The 22,142-nt window shown below is 38.5% G+C and overlaps 1 protein-coding gene across 1 annotated transcript in view; it reads right to left on the bottom strand.

Moving 5' to 3' along the window:
* Positions 1–2,466: 2,466 nt before the first annotated feature.
* Positions 2,467–22,142, bottom strand: part of USP47 (ubiquitin specific peptidase 47) — a 40,558-nt gene continuing 20,882 nt past the window's right edge. Inside the window, exons 13-28 of the mRNA XM_010153481.1 lie at positions 21,789–21,865; positions 21,412–21,467; positions 19,050–19,162; positions 18,076–18,180; positions 17,239–17,446; positions 16,689–16,804; positions 15,508–15,627; positions 13,454–14,231; positions 12,108–12,283; positions 11,849–11,929; positions 10,677–10,792; positions 9,685–9,803; positions 7,195–7,325; positions 5,099–5,146; positions 4,880–5,010; positions 2,467–3,883 (exon numbers count right to left, since the gene is read on the bottom strand). Coding sequence (XP_010151783.1) covers positions 3,709–3,883; positions 4,880–5,010; positions 5,099–5,146; positions 7,195–7,325; positions 9,685–9,803; positions 10,677–10,792; positions 11,849–11,929; positions 12,108–12,283; positions 13,454–14,231; positions 15,508–15,627; positions 16,689–16,804; positions 17,239–17,446; positions 18,076–18,180; positions 19,050–19,162; positions 21,412–21,467; positions 21,789–21,865 — 2,550 coding nt within the window. The 3' untranslated portion in view covers positions 2,467–3,708. The remainder of the gene's footprint in view (positions 3,884–4,879; positions 5,011–5,098; positions 5,147–7,194; positions 7,326–9,684; positions 9,804–10,676; positions 10,793–11,848; positions 11,930–12,107; positions 12,284–13,453; positions 14,232–15,507; positions 15,628–16,688; positions 16,805–17,238; positions 17,447–18,075; positions 18,181–19,049; positions 19,163–21,411; positions 21,468–21,788; positions 21,866–22,142) is intronic.

The following is a 22,142-nucleotide window of genomic DNA, read 5'->3' as shown; positions in this document are numbered from 1 at the left end:
TGGATTAGTACTTTCCCCTTGTACACTGGAAATAAACTTCACAGTACATGTACTTATTAAAAAATATGTGTAAGCATAAATAATCCTAAGTTATTAGTAACTGTAGAAGTGACTTTTGAGTACATGTTTAGAGTCATTGTCTAGGCTAAGAACCATCTACCTTGTACTGTTTTAGTCACTGGGTTTAAGGGATTATTTTTATTTTATCTTTAGAAAATATAGTTGGTGAAGCTGCAGCATGCAGATTCTGGGTGTCCTGTGTCTTCTCGTGTGCCCCCCAGTGTAAGGATGGAAAAAACGAAGGATGCTTACCCTGTTAGATGCAGACACCCTGCTGCTTTTCAGCTGCGTGCGATGTGTGTCATCTGTCCCGCAGCAGCCTCCAGTGTAACTTCACAACGGGTGTTCCACAGCTGGGGTATCCCTGGATTTTTGTACTTTCATAGGCGAGGGTCCTTGCCCTCCCCAAAAAGGAGGCCATACTAGCAAAAAAAAAGAGCCCACATCGCTTTCCATATAAGTAACAAACAGATGTACGTACTCACAGCCATATAACACACTGGCTGCTATTGAGGAACTTTCAACCTGACTGGTCAGGGCTTTATCTCTCAAGGGCAAAAAATACCACAGAAAACAGCAAACAGCTAAACGGGCTGGACACAGAGTCATCTCTGCCGTACACTGAGTAAGTATCAACGCAGGGAACAGTGCCGCTGCAGCTGCCAGGCTGTGCCTAGGCTACAGCCAAAGGCAGCGCCGCACAGGCGGCAGCATTCCGTGCCACACACACGTACCTTCTTGGGCGACGTCGGTCCAAGGATGTGCTGACTGCTCCATCATCACCGACCCGTTGTGAGGGAGGCAGTGAACGTCAACTCCTTCCTTCACGTTAACAGACAACCTAGTCAGCTCCTTGCATTTAGGTACTTGTGCTTCCCCTACTCGATTCTCTTGCATCCTGAGAAACTATTTGAGCTCTTAACATGCTGTGTAGGCAGAGATCTGCGTGTTACAAAACATGATTATCGTTACCATCCTAAGAGGTCACTGATTCAAGAATCAATAGAAAGCCAGTAGTAAATGCTGACCCATCAAACTTCCTGGCTCCCAGCTGTCTCAACAATTTGTACAATGGCTCTTCCACTATTAATGTTTTTTTGGGGTACAGATTTCACCATCCGTTAATGCACATGGTAAAACATGACAGGAGGTTCCAGCCAAGTAACTTTTCACAGACCTTCTTCCCTAATATTCCTTATGTCTGATCTGGAACAGTGGAGTACAAGCAAGAACAGCTGCAAAACTGCTACCAGCCTGCAAGTCTTTCACCACCTCTGCTCTACGAAGGCTTTTCAGCCATTTCCTTGGGTACCAGAATTCATGCTACTGACCATCACCATTATGAACAGGAAGGACAGTTCATCAGAACAGTCAGTTGAAGAATTAATTTCTGCCACCCATTCTCACACCAACACATGCACACACAGACACGCTCTCAGAGTTCACTGAATTCACCTTTCCTGTCTATCCCTGAAAAACCACCATGCTTTGGAGACCACCCACCCATACAAAGATAAGGAACAAGGTTATCAATGCAATTTTCCTCTTAAAAAAACAGTTTGAGAGCAGTGATTAAGGGTATTATTATTCCATTTTAAGTTTCTTGATTCCTCAATCCCTGAAAGATAAACTGTTGGTATTCACCAGAATCTGCTCGACTAGGCAAATTAGAAATTTAAGCCTTTTTGTTTCTTTAAAATGCCCATGGTCCAACTCAGAAATGTTTGAAATAATCAGAATGCAAAGCAGATGCTGAAAAACGCCTCCCAGACCCACCTGGAATACATTCCCGTACACCTAACGCAGAAGGAAGTGGACCACTGGCCAAGAAATTATAAGGATGCCCCTCAGTCCTCTATCCAAATTTCTGGGAAGACTTGAGGTTTTAAATTAACTTCTTCGAAGTTCTCAATGGAAGTTTCCCAAATGCAACTAGAGATGAAGCAAGCAGTTTCTGGCATTCTTTCCTTAACCCTATTTCATTCCGTCTCCAGACTTTTGCCCCTCTGTGGTTCCTCTGCTCCCGCTTCCGTTTGATCTGTGCAGGCCAAGAGGTGGCACAGGTCAAACAGAAGGGGAAGAAGGACTTCCTCTGCCCAGTGCCTGGCTCTCAAGCTGCCAGGTTCCTCAGGAATTTCAGGTACAGCTGCGCTTTACGTGTGAATATAAATGAAGAGGAGCAGCAGAGGGGCTACAGAACACCTCCTGCAACACTGCAGACACCCCCGGGGCTGTATGTGCACATACACGCACACACGCACAGCCTTACAGTTCTAACATCGCCTTGGAAGGGGCTGTATGTGCACATACACGCACAGCCTTACAGTTCTGACATCGCCTTGGAAATCGTGTATTTCCATCAAATCATTCCATAACTTTTCACATAAAAATCACAGCATTTAATGATTAAAATAACACAACAGAATGAACAAATGTTTTATTGGCATGTTCATTGTTGTAAACAGCATCTGGCATGAAAAAGTTTACCAAAACCTTTTGATTGTTATAAATTAGGTGGTTTTCCAAAAACTAGGGAGAATTGCTCTCTATTGATCTTTATGGACCAAAGCAAAAAGTTGCTGTTCCTAGGCTTTGCAATGAAATCATGTTGACTGCATCAGTCTTTGCACCACAACCTGAACTACCGAGTTTCTATGTTGAGGTGTTAGAGGTTGCCCCAAGGTTTGACTACATACAGCTACGGAATCAACTCTGGGAAAAACAAAACAACTTTCCATGGGTGGAGAAGATGCAAACTTGTAATAGTCTCAAACCCAAAATGTACAAAAAAGTAGCTGAACAAAACAAAGCTTCATTAACAAGGGGAAATACAACCCTAAAGTACCCAGCATCATCAAACATAAAATGAATACAGTTTTAAATAGGCAACTACGCTTCCAAATGTACACAGCGAACGCTGATATGTGAAATGGCAAATAGCTGAACGGCAGACCTGCTGTACGGATAGGGCAGACGTTATTTACACAATGAACGCGACAGAACAGAGCTGCTCATCGGCTTCCGTAACCTCTCCAAAAGCAGTTTACCTTACACCAGCACTTCTGCGAAACGAGCCGACTCCCGCTGGCAGCTTGCTGCAGACCCCCCCCAGACTACCTGGTTTATGGAAGAATATTCTAAAACCTTACACTTCCACCACTTCCATTTCACCTTTGACCCGTTGCTGCTGCTCTTCTAGAACCAACGTGTCAACGTTTACTTCAGACTCTCTGATGAGGTAATGCGTGTATCAGTGAAACAAACAGAAAAAAGGATTCTTTCATGGCCTTTGCACAGCTTTTATTATTAAGCTATGAGTATCCTGTTTGAGGCTAGTTTCACTAGCTACTATGTGCACACTGTCCTCAAAATTTTCCACTCGCTTCCCTCCCCGCCCATGTTTTAGTTCTAATCTTTTATTTGCACATCCCTTTTAGCTTTACAGTACATTTGACTATAGTGCACAACATGATTCCAAGTCAGTGGCCCAAGGGGGCACTGCGCTTCCGATTGGTATCACAGCCCAACCAGTGCTGGTGTCAGCGCTTTACACCTAGTGAGTGTCCTGCCGTAACGGCACTACACAGTAGTAGTGAACCTTTTTATTTTAAACAAAAAAATTCCCCAGGGAGAATGCTATAGCGAGTATCAGTCTTGAGTCAAATCTTTATTTGGTGCTCCATCCAGATAAATTTTTAGTGCTTTTTCTTTACGAGGAGAGTAGGTTACCCGGTGTCCAGTTTTCTGGAGTCTGCTGCTTTCTTTTTTCATTAGTTCATTTCTCTGCTCATCTGTTAATTCCATTAATTCCTCAGTTTTATCCCTAAAATGTAAAGATATGATAAAGTTCAGATTAATGCAATAATCATAATTGGATTTCTGTAATTTTTTCACTTGGAACAACTTAGTAAAAAACACAACCAAGGAAAATACCCCTTACAGATTATTTTCTTCCTCTCCAGAAACTACCAATCTGTCTAACCCTGCTTTTCCAGCAGACACATTCCATGTTCTGACAGCAGGCCCAGGAGAGAGCAGTAATAACCAAGCCTATACTCCTCCATGTACCTGGTGACTTCTGTTCTTTAGAGACGCTGACAACTCTGCTCTTTATCTGGTCCCAGCACCAAGAGCTGGAAGCGGCATGTCAGCCAGCCCCTCCTGGAAACTAGCAGCTGCGCTCCCAAATCATTTTCTTCAAGCCCAGCACATTATCAGCCAGCTGTTTTCCCCACAAACTCACAAGTACTCATGAAAGTAGGAGCAATTGTGAGCTTGCCCCACCTGCCAAGTTCCACAATGACAGTATCCAAGCTCTTAGCTCTAAGTATCTTTGGGCTACTGCTGCCAGTTGATGAACATTTTTCCCATTAATTTTTAATGTAACATCCCTTTTTTTAAAGGAGGCATACTAATTTCTTGAAGAAATAAACTCTGAAAATAAAATCCTTGCTCTCTAAAGCCTACAGCAAGACTCTCACAGACTCCACGAGGGATATGGTTCTATTTTAAGAGATTAAATCCAGACAGACACTCAAGCATAGCTACTAGTTTTGCATTCAGAGTAATTTTCAATGGTTTGGGAAGGAGGATTGAGTATAAGGGTGCAGTGGGGTTTTTTTTCTCTTAAACAGTAATTGTAATTAAGATGCAGGTTTTGAGGAACCTGAGAAGCACAAACATTTCAGCTCAATGCTCTAAACCCTCTTTCCTTTTAAGCAACAGAAGCGTATTTTTACATTTCCGTTCCTTACATCACCCCTCAAATCTTACAGGCAGATACTCTGCATGGTTTATCATACTGTGATTAAATACATACCTATAAAATATTACTGCACCATCATCACAAATGTACAGAGGCCAGACATTCAGTGTAGATACTTTAGGGTTCCAGTCCAAGTCTTGGTGAATCTCTAGTATGGAAATGTCGCATGGAAACGTTCCTCTACCCTGAGAAGCAGCAATTACTTAGTGAATACAGTTGAATTCAATTACACATACATGCCATCAGAAGGTAAAAAGACCAAATCTTACCTACCTTTGCAAACTCTATGTTTTCTAAGGGTATTCCACTGATTTCACTCAGCTGTAAAGTGAAGAAAACAGTGGACTTAATACTATTCCACAACAACGTCAGGCAACATCTACATGAAGTCAACAGACCTGCCAAATCTAAAGTCAGTTAAAATATTTAAAAGTCCTCAAATGATCCAAAGCATTAGTACAAATTTACAGTGACAAAGTTACTAGTGTGTCACAAGTGACACTTGCTGTAACAGTATTTCATCACGCAGCTCATAACAGTGAAGGGGTGACAGAAAAAAGCTAACAGAAACCATTCATTAGCAACATCCAAGCCCCAAGATACAAAGAGACCAACTGCCTAATGTGAAACCTTCAGGTCCATCAGTCAGCCCTCAGCAGTTTCCCTGGATGAAATGAAAGCTATTATCATCAAGTTGACCTGGGAGCAGGCAAAGCCATCAAATACACAAGACAAACATCTCTTTCCTACCATAACCACCCCACGATTCCCCAACCAGCACCACTGGCTGCTCTTCCCCCTTGCAGCCGCCCCTCCTGCACACCTCCGCAGCGCAGAGTGCTTCCTCCACCCCTCTCCCCGGCTGCCCAGTCCGGCGGTGCCCGGCAGAGCCCTCCCTCTGCTGAGCAGTCTCCTGGTGCACACGCGTTTCTCTCTGCCTTGCTCTGACTCAAGAGTGGGCTGCAGTCTCACAGACACCAACTTAGATTTGCCTTTATCCCGGCTGCTTATTTTCCCAAATCTTTAGGAGATCTACTCTCTAGCATTCTTGCCTCCTTCAAATCTGCAGTTAAAACAAAGGTGTTCAAACTAAACTGACGGTAAGAAAAGACTAACAGCCAGTGTAATTTTCTAACTCTAAATTCATTAGGAAACCAGGGTAAATAAACAATACTGACAAAAGCCAGACAAATTCTGAAATGTGTTAGTCCTACATTCTGCTAATAAAATTTGTCTGAAAGAGAAGAGCTGGATGTGTCAAATTCACATTTCTCTTACTGCTGGTGGAATTTGAAAGGTTAAGGCTTCTTGGAGAGAGAAAAAGAGAGCTAAAATTGCTCCCTGCCTATCAATTCTTAAGACAAGAAACCAAGAAGAGACAATTCGTTCCTCCAGTTTAAGTGAAAAGGAAATCTTGGAGACTGCATACAATAACCTGTAGTCATAACTTCACTTCTACCTGAAGAATACAAGAAACCAGTCCATAGCTTAGTCTGAGTACATACACAAACCCAGGGCTGTTACATCCTACAGCAGCTGAACAATGTTCCTCTTTCCAGTTCATGAACTGATCCCAAACTTAAAAATGCTGAGTGTCTTTTTTAACAAGGTAAGACTTTGCCAGACTTCACTGATAGCAGGCTTTTTGCTGGCCTCAACATCCCAAGTGGCCTTTTTGCATCTGGGTATTGCCACAGAGAAACAATCATCTCTCTACGAGCAGACCCCAGTGATACACTAGACCGTAAACCAGTCTCAATACAGGACACACTGCTTTCTAGATTTCTGCTAGGATGGCACATGTCTGCTCATCTGTTAAGATGGTTTTGGCCTTAAGGAAAAAAAACCCAACCCACCACATCAAAGCTGTATTTCTGTCCAACCACAATATAGTTCGATCTACTTGGTACAGTTATGCCGTCCCTGAGCAACAGCTCTCAAATTCAAATATGAAGAGGCTGAAAGGTTTGGTATTTTGCAATACCAAAACACTGGCTTGGAAAAAAAACTAAGTGAATACAGCTTAGCTTTCCTTTCACATGTGTTTTTCAAGGATAAGGGACACAGCACATATTATGCTGCTTATACTTCAAGCACACATTAAGCACATATTATGCTGCTTATACTTCAAGATATGATTTTTTTTTTGCATGCATTCACCTGAATACTTTGATACCAAACCTAAGAAGTAACACTGGTAATTCACATGGCTTTGGTAACAAGATACAACAGGTTATCAGTTCCTGGGGGGGTGGAAATCACCATGCAACAAGATTTTTGTGGCTATACCAACTCTGTGCTTCCCAACAGAGGATAACAATAATGTTCTTAGAAGCCACAAGAAATCTGCATCATGTTACACATTTTACCTTTTCTTTTAATTCTTCAACACTGCTGCTTTCTAGCACCACTTCCTGGAAAGAATCTAGTTTCATCTCCGATGGCCTCCATCGTCTCGATAAAACAGCAAGTTGTGACATGGATTTCATCTTTTCTATTCCTAGGAAAGAAAATGTATTATATTAACATCACAAAATATCCTATTTGACATTACGGGAGTAGCGTAAGCATCCTCAAACATGGAAGAGTGCACTACCTATACACACAGAGTAACACAGTTGTGTGGGCTACTTTCAGCACACTTCAGAAAAAAAAGCGGTGTGTGTGTTGCGGAGGAGAGGGGGTGGGCAAGGAACCAGGATTTAGCCGAAAGTCTCTTTGTTCAACTCCTTTCAGGGAGTTTTTCATAGGTGGCATCTCTTACAAGCCATGCCATTTATTCCTCTTCAGAGCACATTTTTCCATCACACCCAGCTTGGCTATATATATATATAAAGGCAACATATAACCACCCAACCAGAGGCTGACCTCCTGATCTTGCATTTACATGATACCTTTCTCTGCAATCTCATATTTATTCATGTGATTCACTTACTTTACCAGAATAAGCTTTCCATGTTTGACTTCTAGATTTCACACGCTAACTATACACTTACTAAAACCTGCCACCTTGAAGAGTTCTAGTATGTATGACCTCCAGCCTTTTCATATCAGTTCCAGGTTAACAGCTTTCTCTGGTTGACAGGGTAATACTGTTAATATTAATCAGATAAGCAGAAGTGATAACAAAGGGCTGATTTTATTTTTATTCAGCCCATAAGTTTGTAATTTAGCATGCAGAACTCATGGCTTAAACATTTATGTCTCTCATTATATGCCTGTTTTGCATGAAACCACCACCACTGTTTAGGCTTCTCCCTAAATACCTTCTACAATCTTGCCTACGACTATGTTTGTGCTGCCTTTTAACACAAACCCGTTGTTCCAAATAAAGATACAGCCACCTAGTAGTTCCTGGCATTTAGTTCAAACCTGAAGCAATTACATAAGGTCTCTTCAGACCCAAAGAACAATTTAAATGTCTGCAACAGTGTGATGTAAAGCTGCTATGCTAAGAAACTTCATTGTATAATATTTTAGGTTGCATTATTTACCTGCCTAATGTCTTCCATGTTTAGCTGAAGGTGAAGGCAACGGTGGGGGGCCTTACAGATCCTGATTTGAAGAAGGTGCTTTTACAATTCTAACAACCTCTGTGTTAGCAGGAGGTACACACAATTTTCACAGAATATAGTGGGACCTACCTCCCACAAGTGGATTAAAGTAGCATCTTTTGGGCAGAGCTGGACAGTTATACGAAATATTAGAGAGTACTTGGAACCCCGTAGTCTCTAAGATGGCATGGCTGTGAACTAGGCTGGCTGCAGTGGTCTAGAAAGCAGTACCTCCAAGACCTACTCCCTACAGAAACAGTAGAGCAAGTAATCTAAAACAACTAAGAACTATTTAAAACTGTAAAGTTCAACTGAAGTGTGACCTGATACATATGTCTATAGGGATCTGCAGCCCTCCCCAACCTCGCATATTCATTTTAAATTTTGGTACTTGCATTGGCAGAACACTGGTAAAAATTAAAAATACCAGGATTGAACACAACTTCCAAAACACTACAGGAACAGGTAAATGAAACTTCTTCAGCCAGATATGCTTGTGAAGAAAGTTCTTGAGTGAATGGAATTCACATTCTTCATCTGTCCATTAATAGCAATATCTGTTCATCTAGAGGAAAACCACCATGGCCTAGTTTTTTTTTTCCCTTAAGTTAAAGTTTTGATTCTGAATGCAAAAGTGTAAGTGATATGCCAAGGGCAGCTTAAGAAATACCATATTTTAATTGTATTTAAGAAGAATTTAAGAAACAGACTGCTCTCTAACATTTGATTCCGAAGTTGTTTTGATGAACAAGGTCTGTTCAAAAATTTAGCACGTTATGAGAAAGGATAAGTGTTTCTTCACTCCCATCTGAAAACTACTGATTGACTGAACAGCTGTGCTGACTTCTACAACAAACCGTGTATGCATTATGTATACACACACATATATTTCAGCTAACTACAATCATCACCAATACTAGTTCAAAAATTAAATACAAATGAAAGCATAACATACAGGCATTCCTACAGTTTTTATGTACAGTAAAACATACACATGCAAAAACCAGCCTACAATACTACAGCATGTCCGAAAGTTTCCAATAAACCCACAAATCAGTACTGCTATTAGACCTCTAGCACACTGCAGCCACAGGAAATGTGCACTGGCACAACCCACCCTTCCAGCTTCATGCAAAGCTTTTGTTATTTTTAAATCTTTTTGCTTCTGAATGCTCTTAAAATGTCAGTACCTTCCCTTTTTCTTTTATGTAAAGACTTTTTCCAATGTTCTCTTAAGGGAAGAGAAAAAAAAAATCTAACATTACTTTCTTTCAAATTTTATAGTGTCAACTATATCACTATTACCATCAAGTATTTCTAAGAAGACCTCCCAATTGCTTGAAATATTGATATCTTCTTCATAGATATGATAATCCAGAAACACAGTGCCTGGGTTCTTCCAGGTTTTCTTTCGCAGGCGAAACCTGTAAATATAACACAAAGAGAACGAGTTTTTATCTGCTCATAAACACCACTGCCAGAGATCAAAACTGAGTATTTTCTGACAAAACTGAAATACAACTCATTTACACAAGGTTTGGTTAGGTTTATCAGGAATGAGTTTAACATTCTGCAATACCCCTGACAGCAACGTTCTGCAACAACCCCTGCTACCTCTCAGTGCTACATCAGTCATGAACACAAGGAAAACAAGCTATGCTATGTTTTCCTATTTAGGACTACAAAACAGAATATTCCCAAACACTTCCCAATGATTTTGCTGCTGCTCTCTCTTTTTCTCTCCTTTCTTCATGGAGAGGGAAATGGGGAAGAAGGGGAAGAGGTGGAGGATTAGGAGATTGGTGTCTGATTTATGTCCTTAGCTCTACTGCATCGATTCAGTCACAAAATAACGGATGAGCTTTGTTTACATACAGATGTAAATGAAAGTATAAACAACTAAAATGAGATCAAACATGAGTACAGAACTTCAATTTTAATAGTTGTTGCTTGTGGTGGGTTTTGTGTGTGTGTTTTATTTTTGTTGTTGTGGTTTGGGGTTTTTGGAGGGGTTTCTTTGTTTTTTTTAATGTAATGCTCTCTTTTCTGAAGAAAGTCATCCTTAGAAAGAATAAAACTTCTTAGATCAAAACCTGTAGGCACATTGCACACAGGCAATTTTATCTAAGTATTATTCCCATATCACTGTACATGAGATGAAAACCAAGAATTGCTAAATTAATGTTTGCACTCACAATCTGAGTCAAAGCCTGCAGTGACTTTTTTCTACTCCTTTCATAACTTCCTTTTAAAGTAATATTTAATCAGGTAACTTCAATGGACTGCAGCCTCTTTACCTGTCAATTGTCAAGTCTAGGCCACATTGTTCTCGAAGCTGAGGAAGCAGCTCCTCTTTTGACTGTCGGACAGTCATTCCTTTAGCAAAAACTGCATCTAGAAGAAACTTGCACGGCTGTGAACAAACAGAAAAGTGATTAAGGACAATTTTTTAAACAGAAAAAAAAGTAGATTTGCCACCTGTTCATGTTTTGTGCCCAGTCCCATGCACCTAGGAAAATGACGACTACAATGCTTTTCATAAACAAGGTAGGCAGTAAGCTGAATAAAATCAGGTTTAACTACCTGTACAGCAGCAGCCCTTTGACAGGGCTGTACAATTCCAACACTCTAAGCGCGTGCCACTGCAGAAACAGCATCTTGCATATGTACTACTAATTGCTACCAGTACATTAACAGTCTAAATAATTTGAAAGGAGCTTTTACATTAAGCCATATAACACCACCACCACTTTCTTGTTTTCATGGGTCAGACAGACCAAAACTTCATGACTGGAAGTTACTTTTAGGTCGATCATATTCCCTGCTTTATCAGTTCAGCTTCAGTCTCTTATGCTTATCCATTATTAATATGTATTCTGCGGTTTGGTCCAAAAAATAAAATCAGAAATTAAGGTGCATACAAAGTCAACTTGTAAAGAGTGCAATCTACCTAGTGAAATCACTTCTATACTTTCCATGTCCCAAAATTTGCAACAAGGAAGTGACATGCGTTACTGCAAGACAAGTATTTTTATTTCGTGCTTCTCTTATGCAGAGAGGACTATTACCCAGCTAACCCTTCCGTAAGCACTGTCTGCAGTGCATGAATGTGAGAAACTGTATCAGTGCAACACTACTGAAAACTGAAACCATGAGCAAAACCAGTTTCTTATTAGGAAAGAATTCTACATGACTTTCCCACATTTAAGGAAAACAAAGACAATTATTTTCATTTGTCCTCCATTTACACTGCAGAAATAGAGACACTTAAGAGATGCTGTAGATCACATTCCAATTGCATACCTGGAAGAGCATAAACAGAAATAAACTCAAGTTCCCTTTCTAGATCCAAGAAAACTTGCAGAAAAATGCAGAGAAAAGACTGGGTTTTTTCAAGATTTCAGAGAAAAAGCTTGGTCAAGGCACCTAATATTTTCATGAATCAAACCTGCAATACTCAACACCTTACCTCTGGCTCATTTACCAAAAGCTGATAGACTTTGACTCTGTATTCACCCTTCTTAAGGGCTCTTCCAAGCCTAATAGTTATCTAGAAGGCAAAAGGAGTATGTTAGAACTCATAGCACAATCACATTTGGTAACACACTACCAAAACCAATGTAATGATGCCACCTGGGCAGTTAACAAGAAGTTGTAACTTATGTTCTTAAGTCTGTCTATATTGTACCAATATAATTTTCAATGATTCCAAATACTTTCTGAATAACCTTATTGTCATCGGAAAATGACGAAAGTGTCTCATTGAGCCGAACACTCTCAAACTCCTGATTGCTGGCGTAGACTCTGAAGACTTTGAAGTGAGAAGATGGAACTCCAACAAAAGGCTCCAAATGCTGCTTGAAGGCAGACAGTGTAATTCTTTTATCAACATGCACCATCAGCCCTAAGCAAAGAAAAAAATGGCATGAAACACCGTGTTGAAAAAAAAGCATTCTAGTGTACTATTCCCATATATTCACAGTTACCACTTGCAGTGAAACAGCACTGAAGAGTCAGAATTATAGTCAACAGCCACATTTACATTTTATCAGAGGCTGTTACTGTAACCTTTAAGAGCTTTGCTGTATTTTAAGTGTTTATGGGCAGATACTCCTGGAAGACATCGCTATTCCAAACTGCCCTGTTTTGCAATCAGTGAAGTAGTGGAGCAAAGTAGTGTCTTCTCCATTCCACGAGAGAACAAATAGAATCAGATGGAATGTTTGCAGATAACCCAGCACAGGTTCCCCCTGCCTCAATGGAGAGACAGAAGCACTTTGAGTTGGGGCTGGCCAGGCACGTCACCAAATCTTTTTTTTTTTCTTCCCCCCCCCTCCTCCTGGCTTTTAGGATCTAAAAGTTTGGTTAACTGTGTTCTGGAAGACCACAGGATACCACAAGGCAAGATCAAGCCTAGATTAAGGGACTTCATAATGGAATCATTTTGTAATTAAAGAAAAGCCACTGTAGTAATATGAAATTCTGCAAAGCGAATAGTTTATCTTTAGAAATTGTGTTTCTTTATAATGCAATTTGCACTACACTACAATACAGTATGACTACATTGTGTCACAACTCATTAGAATAAAAAAATGCTATTCAGTCTACTGAATTAAATGATCAAGTATATTTGAATTTTCTTTACAGTCAAATGACTAGGAGTTTTCAGGTTTGTGAATCTAAATGTTAAGACAATTATTGCTCTGTGAATCACAGTAAATAACTGCATTCTGAAACAGGTGAATCAGCAGCAGCAGATGCAACTATTTTCCTTTCACTGGAAGAGAACTCAGCTTGCTCTCCAGAGAACATTTTCAATGTAATTAAATACATGTATCATAGGTAGCTTTTCATTTTCTTAAAAACCAAAAAGCAAGACACTGTTCAAATACACGATCAAAATTAGTCTAGGTTTTTGCTGAACATGACATCACGTCCCATCTTTGCACTTTCATTAGTTTTTATTTGACATATAATCAAGTTTTTCAATACCATTATTAGAGTTGTTAACACAGCATGTAAATTAAATAGTAACAAAAGCTGGATTCTTTTAAGGCACTTAAGGAATACATACATTTTTGCCCTTCTCCCGGACCTTCTTCTGCAGCGTAGGGTTCTGACTTAAAGTACATATATTGTGCTTCTCCTCTGCTCTTGCCACTTTCATCATATTCACTATCTGTTCCAGAATCTTCTTCTGCTGTATCCCAGGTTTCCTTCTTCCCCTGATTTGCTTTTGATCGCCTACTACTTGTGATACTATGAGAATCCAGTCCATTAGCCAAGGGAAGTGGGGCATTGTCCACATTGCATAGAGTATCACTGCTATGGCTGGAGCTGAGGATATCGCTGTCCACCGAACTGGTACTCCTGTCATTATTTACATCGGAATCTGACCGCTCCTCCGACTGGAGATTTTCTGGATCAGAAATCTGAATTTGGTTTTCAAGTTCTCTGTTTTCTCCTGATGCTGAAGAGTCTATTTCATTTAAAGGTGATTCAATGTTTTCAAAATCACTGGCTTCTGTGCTTTTGCTACTGTCTCCATTATCCCCCTCCTGCTGCTGCTGTAGGGACAAGCTTTTAAGCTTTTCTGTGCTTTCTTCCAGAATTGCCTCTACAGATTTCATATTACCTACAGGTCCTTTTACTCTTTCACAGGCTTCATCCATGTTGCCTGAATCTCCACCACACTTCTGATAAACTGCTCGTCTAAGCTGAGATCCAGGTGATTGCTCTGGTAATGAAACATACAGTCTGATTGTATTTGCATGACGATCCAGAAGTTTCCATAAATGAGACTCTGTATATGCCACATGACGATCTAAAGACTCTGAGCTTTCAATAAATACCTGAACATAAAATAACAGTTTTAGCACATAATACTATTTTAAAATAAAAGTAAAAGCAACAAACAGGCAGAATTGAGCACACATTAGAAATGTCACTAAGAAAAATCACTTTTTATAAAAAATATTAAAATACATGTTTAGAAAAAGACAAACCAAGGAGTATGTAGTTTAATAATGATTTCACTTTTGTTTATTTTCATAATCATGTTAAGATTGGAGTGAGCTGTAACCAGACCGACCAGCTGCAGTAAGCACTTCTATGTTCAGAAGCATATTTATCTATCACCTCAAGGGCACTCTTCATCTGAGCACTAACACTAGTTACAGTAGAAATGAGCCCCACAGCTACAGCGGGCAGTCTTGAATTTCCAGTGCAGCTTCAGAAATAAGAAATATTTAAACGTATACATAGGTAAGCACTAGGGCAAATTAGAATACGAGGGAACAAATTCCTCTTTTTCCTTTGTCAAAGGCCACTATGATGCAGTGACAATGTGAATGCAAAAGGGCTTGAAGTAACTGAGTAACAAGTCAATGCCATTGTTTTGCTCACCTATAAGGCATTAAAGCCTTTGCTAATCTTTCTTCACTGAGGATAGTGCGTTCTTGAGCCTAAATTTCAGAGGCAGAGGATGTGCAAAACGTGCTAAGAGATGTGCTATTACCACTGTAGTAAAAAGGGCAATGCTACAGATGTTACTGAAGTTACTCTTTTTCTGAATACATTACACAACTATTACTAGAAACATTTACTAGAAATGGAAAATCAATATAAACTTGGCTAAGGGGAATTCGCATAGTAAAAATTACTGAATTTAAGACAAAACCCCACCAAAATTTTAAAATCTTTCACTTTTGAAATTTGTTTCTGTAGGAACTTCAATATTGTGAGGAGGCACAGCTGTTCAGAAGGTTTAGAAAACAAATTAGGCAGCTTTCATAGTAATATGTCAACCTTTGTTCCCAAAAGAAGGGCTGACTTCTAAAAATCTTTATAAGGTTGTTAACCTCACCATCATTTGACCCTGAGTATCAACCAGATAGCCGATTCTGAATCTGCTCTACCTTGGTACGTACACGTGGTTTCATACACAGCCTACAGTATTCATCAGCACCACAGTACTTAACAGTTAAAAACCCCAGGCAGTACTTCATACTTGAGGGAAGTAAGTGACAGGTACACATCATGAATAACATACAGATATTCATACCTTTTACAACTCATCAGTGAAGTCTACAAACATGAAATGAACTATTTAAAAATCAGAGCGTGTACCTTGTTGCTTCTAAAAAAGCCTTCAGCTTTCAATGTTTTGCTGGAAACATTCAGAAGACGCAAGTCATTGTAGCAACGTTCTAATACTACCCGCATTGTTTCAGCGGGCAGGTATGTAGCCTAAAATAAGACATTGACAGTTAGACAGTCTGTGCATTATATGTAACTTCAAATACTGGAACAAGTGTTTCATTTTTTAAGACTATTCATAGGGAAAGGAGGTTTGTTTATCAATTTATAAATTTCAAAGACAATGTAGGGGAAACCCCCCCAAACCTGTGCAGTTTTACTTCCTTTCCTCCATCCTTTGACATGTAGGAAATGTCAGTTTTTCCAACATTTCAGTAAAGTAAAATGGCTTGGCTTTGCAGAGAACTGGCAAATTGTTAGTGACCAGTAATACAAAGAATCAGTCTTAATTCTTTAGGGTATCAACCAACTGAAAATAAAAAATATTCTCAAGCATGAGGTTTTGAACACTGCTAAATTAATTCTTAATTAGACTGAATTCAAGTTACTGAAATAATGTTTCATAACAAATATTAGGAAGTTACACCAACCACTGAACTATTTTACACAGAACTGACTGAGTTAAAAGGTCTGTCTTCCAACTCAACAGAAGCAGTAATATCCCATGGTTTAACACAACACAAAAATCAATCTGCATCTTAATAACTAGTGGCTCCTGGGATGAAAAGGAGGTTTTGTAGGGAGAATGTGGTCAGCTTTGGATGTTAATTTCAATTACTGAAGCCAGTGGGGGAAGTTGCATGTTGGTTCAGTTATATGGTACAGTTCACTAGTTCTGCCATGGAATGGACACTCAGTGAGGTGATTTAAGTTATTAACCCTAAAAGAGCATGAACCTGACTCTTCAGCTTCCCCAAAAAGCTTAATATTTGGTAAGCTACTAAGCAACATGGCCAGGCAGCAGCTGAGCTTGTGCAAAAGCCAAGGTAGAACTCTGGATGGAAGCAATAAGCAGATCACCACTATTAGTAACGGTGAGCAGACAGACAAATTCAACTGCACAACCAACCTAACCCCACTGGACATGACACACAGTATGAAGTGTAAAAAGGTGCAGGCTCTCATTCTAGATATTTACATCATGACACATTTTCACAGTCAGAATGAATTGAAACTCTGTAATACAAGTTCTTAGTGAAACTGTAAATTACCTTTGAAATTAGCTGTTTAAATTCTGAAACTGTTTGATTCAAATAAGCTCGTACGCTTATTGGAGGAGCAACAGATTCAGTCTTTAGGTCAACTACATGAACCTTTACCATGACCTCTGTAGGGATGAGGAAAAAGAAAACAAAACCATATATATATGTAAGACAGAATTCAGCAGACAAAGAAAACACACATACACTTGTCAGGTGTACTGATTCAGGGGTTGCATTAAATACATACAAACAGTAATGAATTTAAAAAGCAGTCCAACTTCAGAATTTCATTTTCACATCAACTCTAATGCCAAGGAGGCAAAAGTGTTCCACAGTCTGAAAAAATTTTAGTGTACCTGAGAACCGCTTCGATTAAAAACAAGCTGGTAACACAGCACTGTATGCAGCTCTCAGTACTGACTTAATAAAATTTAGTACAACAAGGTTTTTCTTCTTTCACACATCATATGAAGTTAGAGGTTTTACAAGTTTCATTTTCATGCCATCACGCCATATACATTGCAGTGTATCTTTGTCTATATGAAACTGCATGTCTTACCACCAGGTTTATAGCACTGGAAAATCTGGTCAGGTCTTCTTGTTTCCAACAGTAAGTCAAACATGTACGTTGATTTGACACCTCCAAGTAATAAACCCATTGGTGTATCCTCTTCTCCTTCATAAGATCGTTCCAAGTAGTCATGGAACTCATCATATTTGACAAGACGACAGCAATCCAAAGGAACGGCCTCTTCTAAATCCATTAGCTAAATCATGCACACACACACACAAAAACACCCACCCCAAAACATTTAATGGTTTATTTGTGAGTTTATTTTTCCACTGTAAGCTAGAAATAGCTCAGTACGTGTATATCAAGAAATCATTTGAATTCACAGATTTCAATCTGGTTTTAGACAAAACATACATCACACATTACATACACACACACGTGCAATATATATATACATCTTTTGATTTTAAAGAGAAGTCTGCATCAAAATGCAGAGAAGAGGAGAGTTTTAAAAGCATGTGCATATAAGAACACAAAGACAGCTCCCAGAGGGCTGTATCATTCCAATCAGAAATCATCTGATGGCTACTAACAGAAAACTCGGTCAATAATCTCCAACTAGAACACCTTAAAAAACAAAAAAACCAAAAAACCACCCACAAAAAAACAACCCACACAACAACACCACAATAAACCCGAACACAAACCCACAAAAAAAACAATCCCAAACCAAACCCCAAAAACAACCCATGGCAAAAAAAACCCACAGTCAACCCCCTGCAAACATTCCCACAACATTAGAAATTTAAAACCTGAAAACTTGGACACAACAGCAAAAAAATCACATCTAACAATTACACTATTCTGTTATGCACAGCATACCTTATAAGCTATTTCCACAGCTTCCTTCAGTGTCCTGTCCTTATGAACCTCTAATTTGTTCTCCATCATTATTTGTTTTGTAGGATGCATGCAGAACAATTTAATCTATGAAATACAAAAAGAAGAAAAATTATCATGAAAGTATTTACAAATATCTTGCATATTAGAGTACACCTACAGCCCTATATTCAAATAATCTAAACATTAAATACATCTGTAGCTCTACTTCAGCTACAGGACAGTCTCCCATCAGCTGGTATCACAACTGCAGACTGAAAACATCAAAGGCACAGTAGATAGCAGCAGAGTGGCATACCTCTATCTTTTTGCAAGCTAGGGTACAAATCTGTAACTAGAACATGTTTTGGAAGATGTGAACACTGCCTACAGTTTAAACAAAATTCACACAGGAACAATGAACATGAAATTCCTTTTTCACACAGTTATATATTTCACAAGCACAGAGAACCTTCTAATAAAACAATCACTTGATTCATAGCTAGACCAGCTGACTGTCATACTTGTAAGTCACAGATGTATTTTGTTGGTTACTACTGGATCTATGGTTGGAAAAAGATTTCGCACTTTCTGCCTAATACGTTATTTTTAATTAGTTTAAGAAACATCATTTCACAACAGAGTCTCACAACATGGAAAGATTTGGTAGTATGAAACACCTAAGAGTGCATTACATACTCTTAGAATTCGTTTCACTGAAAGAGAGTGATGTCAAATTAACTAGTTTTGGTTTGGTTTTAATCCCAACTCATATTCATATGGAAGACAAACCCAACCTCTAACAGACGCCACCACTGCGTACAGGCTTCCAATAGGTGTACAATTAATTTAGAAGAGTTAATGATACAAATACAAAGCACAAAAGAGTCCTTGTAGTAAAAACAAAAAATACTATTTGCAGTAGAACTATTTCTAACTGGAAATGTACTGTAAGTTTATTCAGCAGATATTCTAACCTTGCAAGTGTTACGCTCAATTTCACGTTGCCTCTTTTCTTGTTCTTCCAATTCTCTCTCTTTCTGTACCAATTGTTTAATATGCTCTGGATAATCATGTGCCTCAAGAAACTCTGTAAAAAACAAAACAATGGTTTTAAAAAGATAATTTTTTTTCCACTGTGGGCAAAATGTTAAGAATTATGGGTATATTAAATTTATCTTTCTTGCCGTCTTCCCTCTCTCTTCTCTAACCAAATTTCCTCTAATAATATGTCCTATTCTCTTCTTCATGACTCAAATGAATCTGGTCAGCCTTTCATTTATACATCAGAAACACCAGAAAATTAGCTATTAGCACAGGATCAATATTCCAGCATCAGTAAGGGAAGCTTTGCTGTTGTAAAGAAATTCTGTGAAACTGATGACTGCACTTGAGCCTTGTTTTTACAATAACAGTAAATTCTGTTCTAGAAAGTGAATTAGCTGCCAATAAAAGTCACAAGATATCACCTGTATCGTGATAAAATAAATACTGCACTTAATACAGATTAATGTACTTCATGAGACTATTTCACAGTGAGAAAGAGAACAAAACCAGAACATGCAGTACTTCTTCAGTTTGGAAAAAATAAAAATAGTAACTTTTGCAAATACAGTTGCCTTGCAATCCTGGTGCCACCCCTATTTGCAAGGAATCAGGTAACTAATTTTGCAGATTTAAAAAATGGGTTTGATATGCTCAAGAAATCCAAAAGAGCAGATTCAGTTTCTTCGTTTGCCTGTTGAGGAATTAACAATCATAGCACTTATAAGAAAATCTATTTTCAAAAACAGGTCTTCACTCAAAGACTTCATGACCGCTGTTTATTTTTAAGCTTCATACAATTCACAATGAATAATACTGTTTTAATTATTCTAACATTGAAACTATTATTTTGGTTGCTTTTAAAGACTTAGTATTTTATCAATTCGTTGATAAAAGGCTTTAACAGTATCCATCGTGTTGAATCCACTTCAAAACCATATAACAAATACAGCTATCAAAATACTGTACCTACAAAGGATGACTAAGACCGAGAGCTTGAATCTATTCTTTGGGTTACCCAAACACTTGAGCATTTAATGAAAGGGGGGGGGGGGGGGGGGAAAGGGAGAAATGAAGAGGTATTAGGAAAAATTATTCACTGACATGATTCTTTTGTGGACTTCAGGGCACAAATGTTCTGGCAACTGCACTATATACACCTCAAAAACTTAGAACAGGCTAAACTATTTATCAGCCTAACTTCAACCAGGCTACAAAACCAACTAATTTTGCTTTATAAGGGCAGACTATTGAATTTTTCCTTTAAGAAAAAATAATTACAGCTTTGATAGAGTAGGCAAATTAATATTTGGCTCCATTCAACCACTCAGAAAATTAACCAAATATTTGATTCTTACAGTCACGGTGATGATGAGAGCACGTGTGGCTAGCCACTGCTCTTCTGGTTTCCTTTCCACAGCTGTGCTTCTAACAAGGGATTAACAAGAAGGGGAAAATAGCAAACTAACATGCTTCCTTCTATTTTGGTATTAGTTCAAAGAAAATTCTATCAAACTTCCATTTACTATTGTATCATTTAGGTGTGCTCAGATTTTAAATGAGAAACATCACTGTTTTCAAGCAAACAATACAGTATTATTGAAAAAATCCTGGAATTTAAAATTATTAGTAATTTGAACAGTCTAAGAGCCTGTGAAATTAGTCAATATTTGAATGAAGCCTCCAACCAGACATTCCTATTTTGAATCCAAACAGAAATCTTCATTTTCCACTGTGATATATTTCAAAGATTAATCAACCTATCAATTATTACATGGGACTAGGCATCCTCTAAGCCTGGGTGAACTCCGTAAGAGATGAGGGGAATAAAAGACCATGACACTGAAGATTTGTTTCTGACTATCTAACTTACTGCCTCACCACCTGACTGAAACACAAACAGTTAAGGGCTGGGTATAAAGTGTAAAACCTGGTCATTATTAAGTTCTTAGACACTAATTTTTAAGTAATTTTTTTATTCCACTATCAATCATGACACTAATATAGAATCACATTATAGTTTATTCAGTGTCACGTAATATCTGCTCTTTATTTCCATGATATCCAAAATACTAAAAAAAGCTAGAAAATTAATTTGGTGAAGGCCTCCTAATGATCCATAAAGGTTTACTATAAGAAGCGTAATGAATGAAAAGCTATAATAGAAGGCTTCCTATATTAAAGCTACTTTAGCCTAAAAATACCATTACCACCACCCTCACAAAAATCAGGACTCATCGCATGTAAAACACCTCCTTATTCCACAACAGAAACTAGTTAACTCAATGCACTTACTGGCATTTCTCGCTGGATCCTTCAGTCTATAAATCAGCATGTATGCATTCGTGGAGCTGGAGGAAAAAATTAACAGTTATGTGAATTTATCAGATAGGAAGATAGTATTGGTTTAAAGAGTTGGTTTGTTTCTTTTCTTCAGTACGGAAATGCTATGTCTTACGTATCTTCGCAATACACTAACCAAAAAAGATTTTAAAACTTATATAGTACATGATTTCAATGATCTGAAACAGCAATCAGGGTATTCTCTACAACTATTTGAAGCATCTACTATTAATTTTCAGCTGACATGTTAAGCACATGCATCTTGGCCATTCATTTGATTACACTAAATGAACATCAGAAAAAAAAAGTAACGTTACAGCAGTACTAACCTTGCAAAAGCACTGGAATAATAGCCTCTGCTTCCAGAAGATCCACCGTATGTTTTCTTAATATCTTCCTGAGTTATCTAACAGAAAATCCATTTAATGATTATTTGGGAAACTCACACTAATGAAGAAGCATTTATTCTCATTAGAAAAAACAGCATCATGTAACACGCAAGTCATTCTAATTTAAAAAAAATATTTCTGTTTATTTGCTGATGGCAAGAAAACCTGTTTCAGAGTGATCTACCTCTACATTTCACAAGAACGTAAACAACTTTTTTTTAAAATGGGAGCTTCTTAGAAAATCATCATCTAGGTTCTTGATTGCAATAACACTTATGGATACATGGAACATCT

The sequence above is a fragment of the Eurypyga helias genome, unplaced genomic scaffold (genome assembly GCF_000690775.1).
Source record: "Eurypyga helias isolate BGI_N326 unplaced genomic scaffold, ASM69077v1 scaffold6906, whole genome shotgun sequence".
In the NCBI taxonomy this organism is placed as follows: Eukaryota; Metazoa; Chordata; class Aves; order Eurypygiformes; family Eurypygidae; genus Eurypyga; species Eurypyga helias.
Note: the sequence above shows the minus strand (reverse complement) of the source record. Positions and strands in the feature narration are given on the sequence as shown.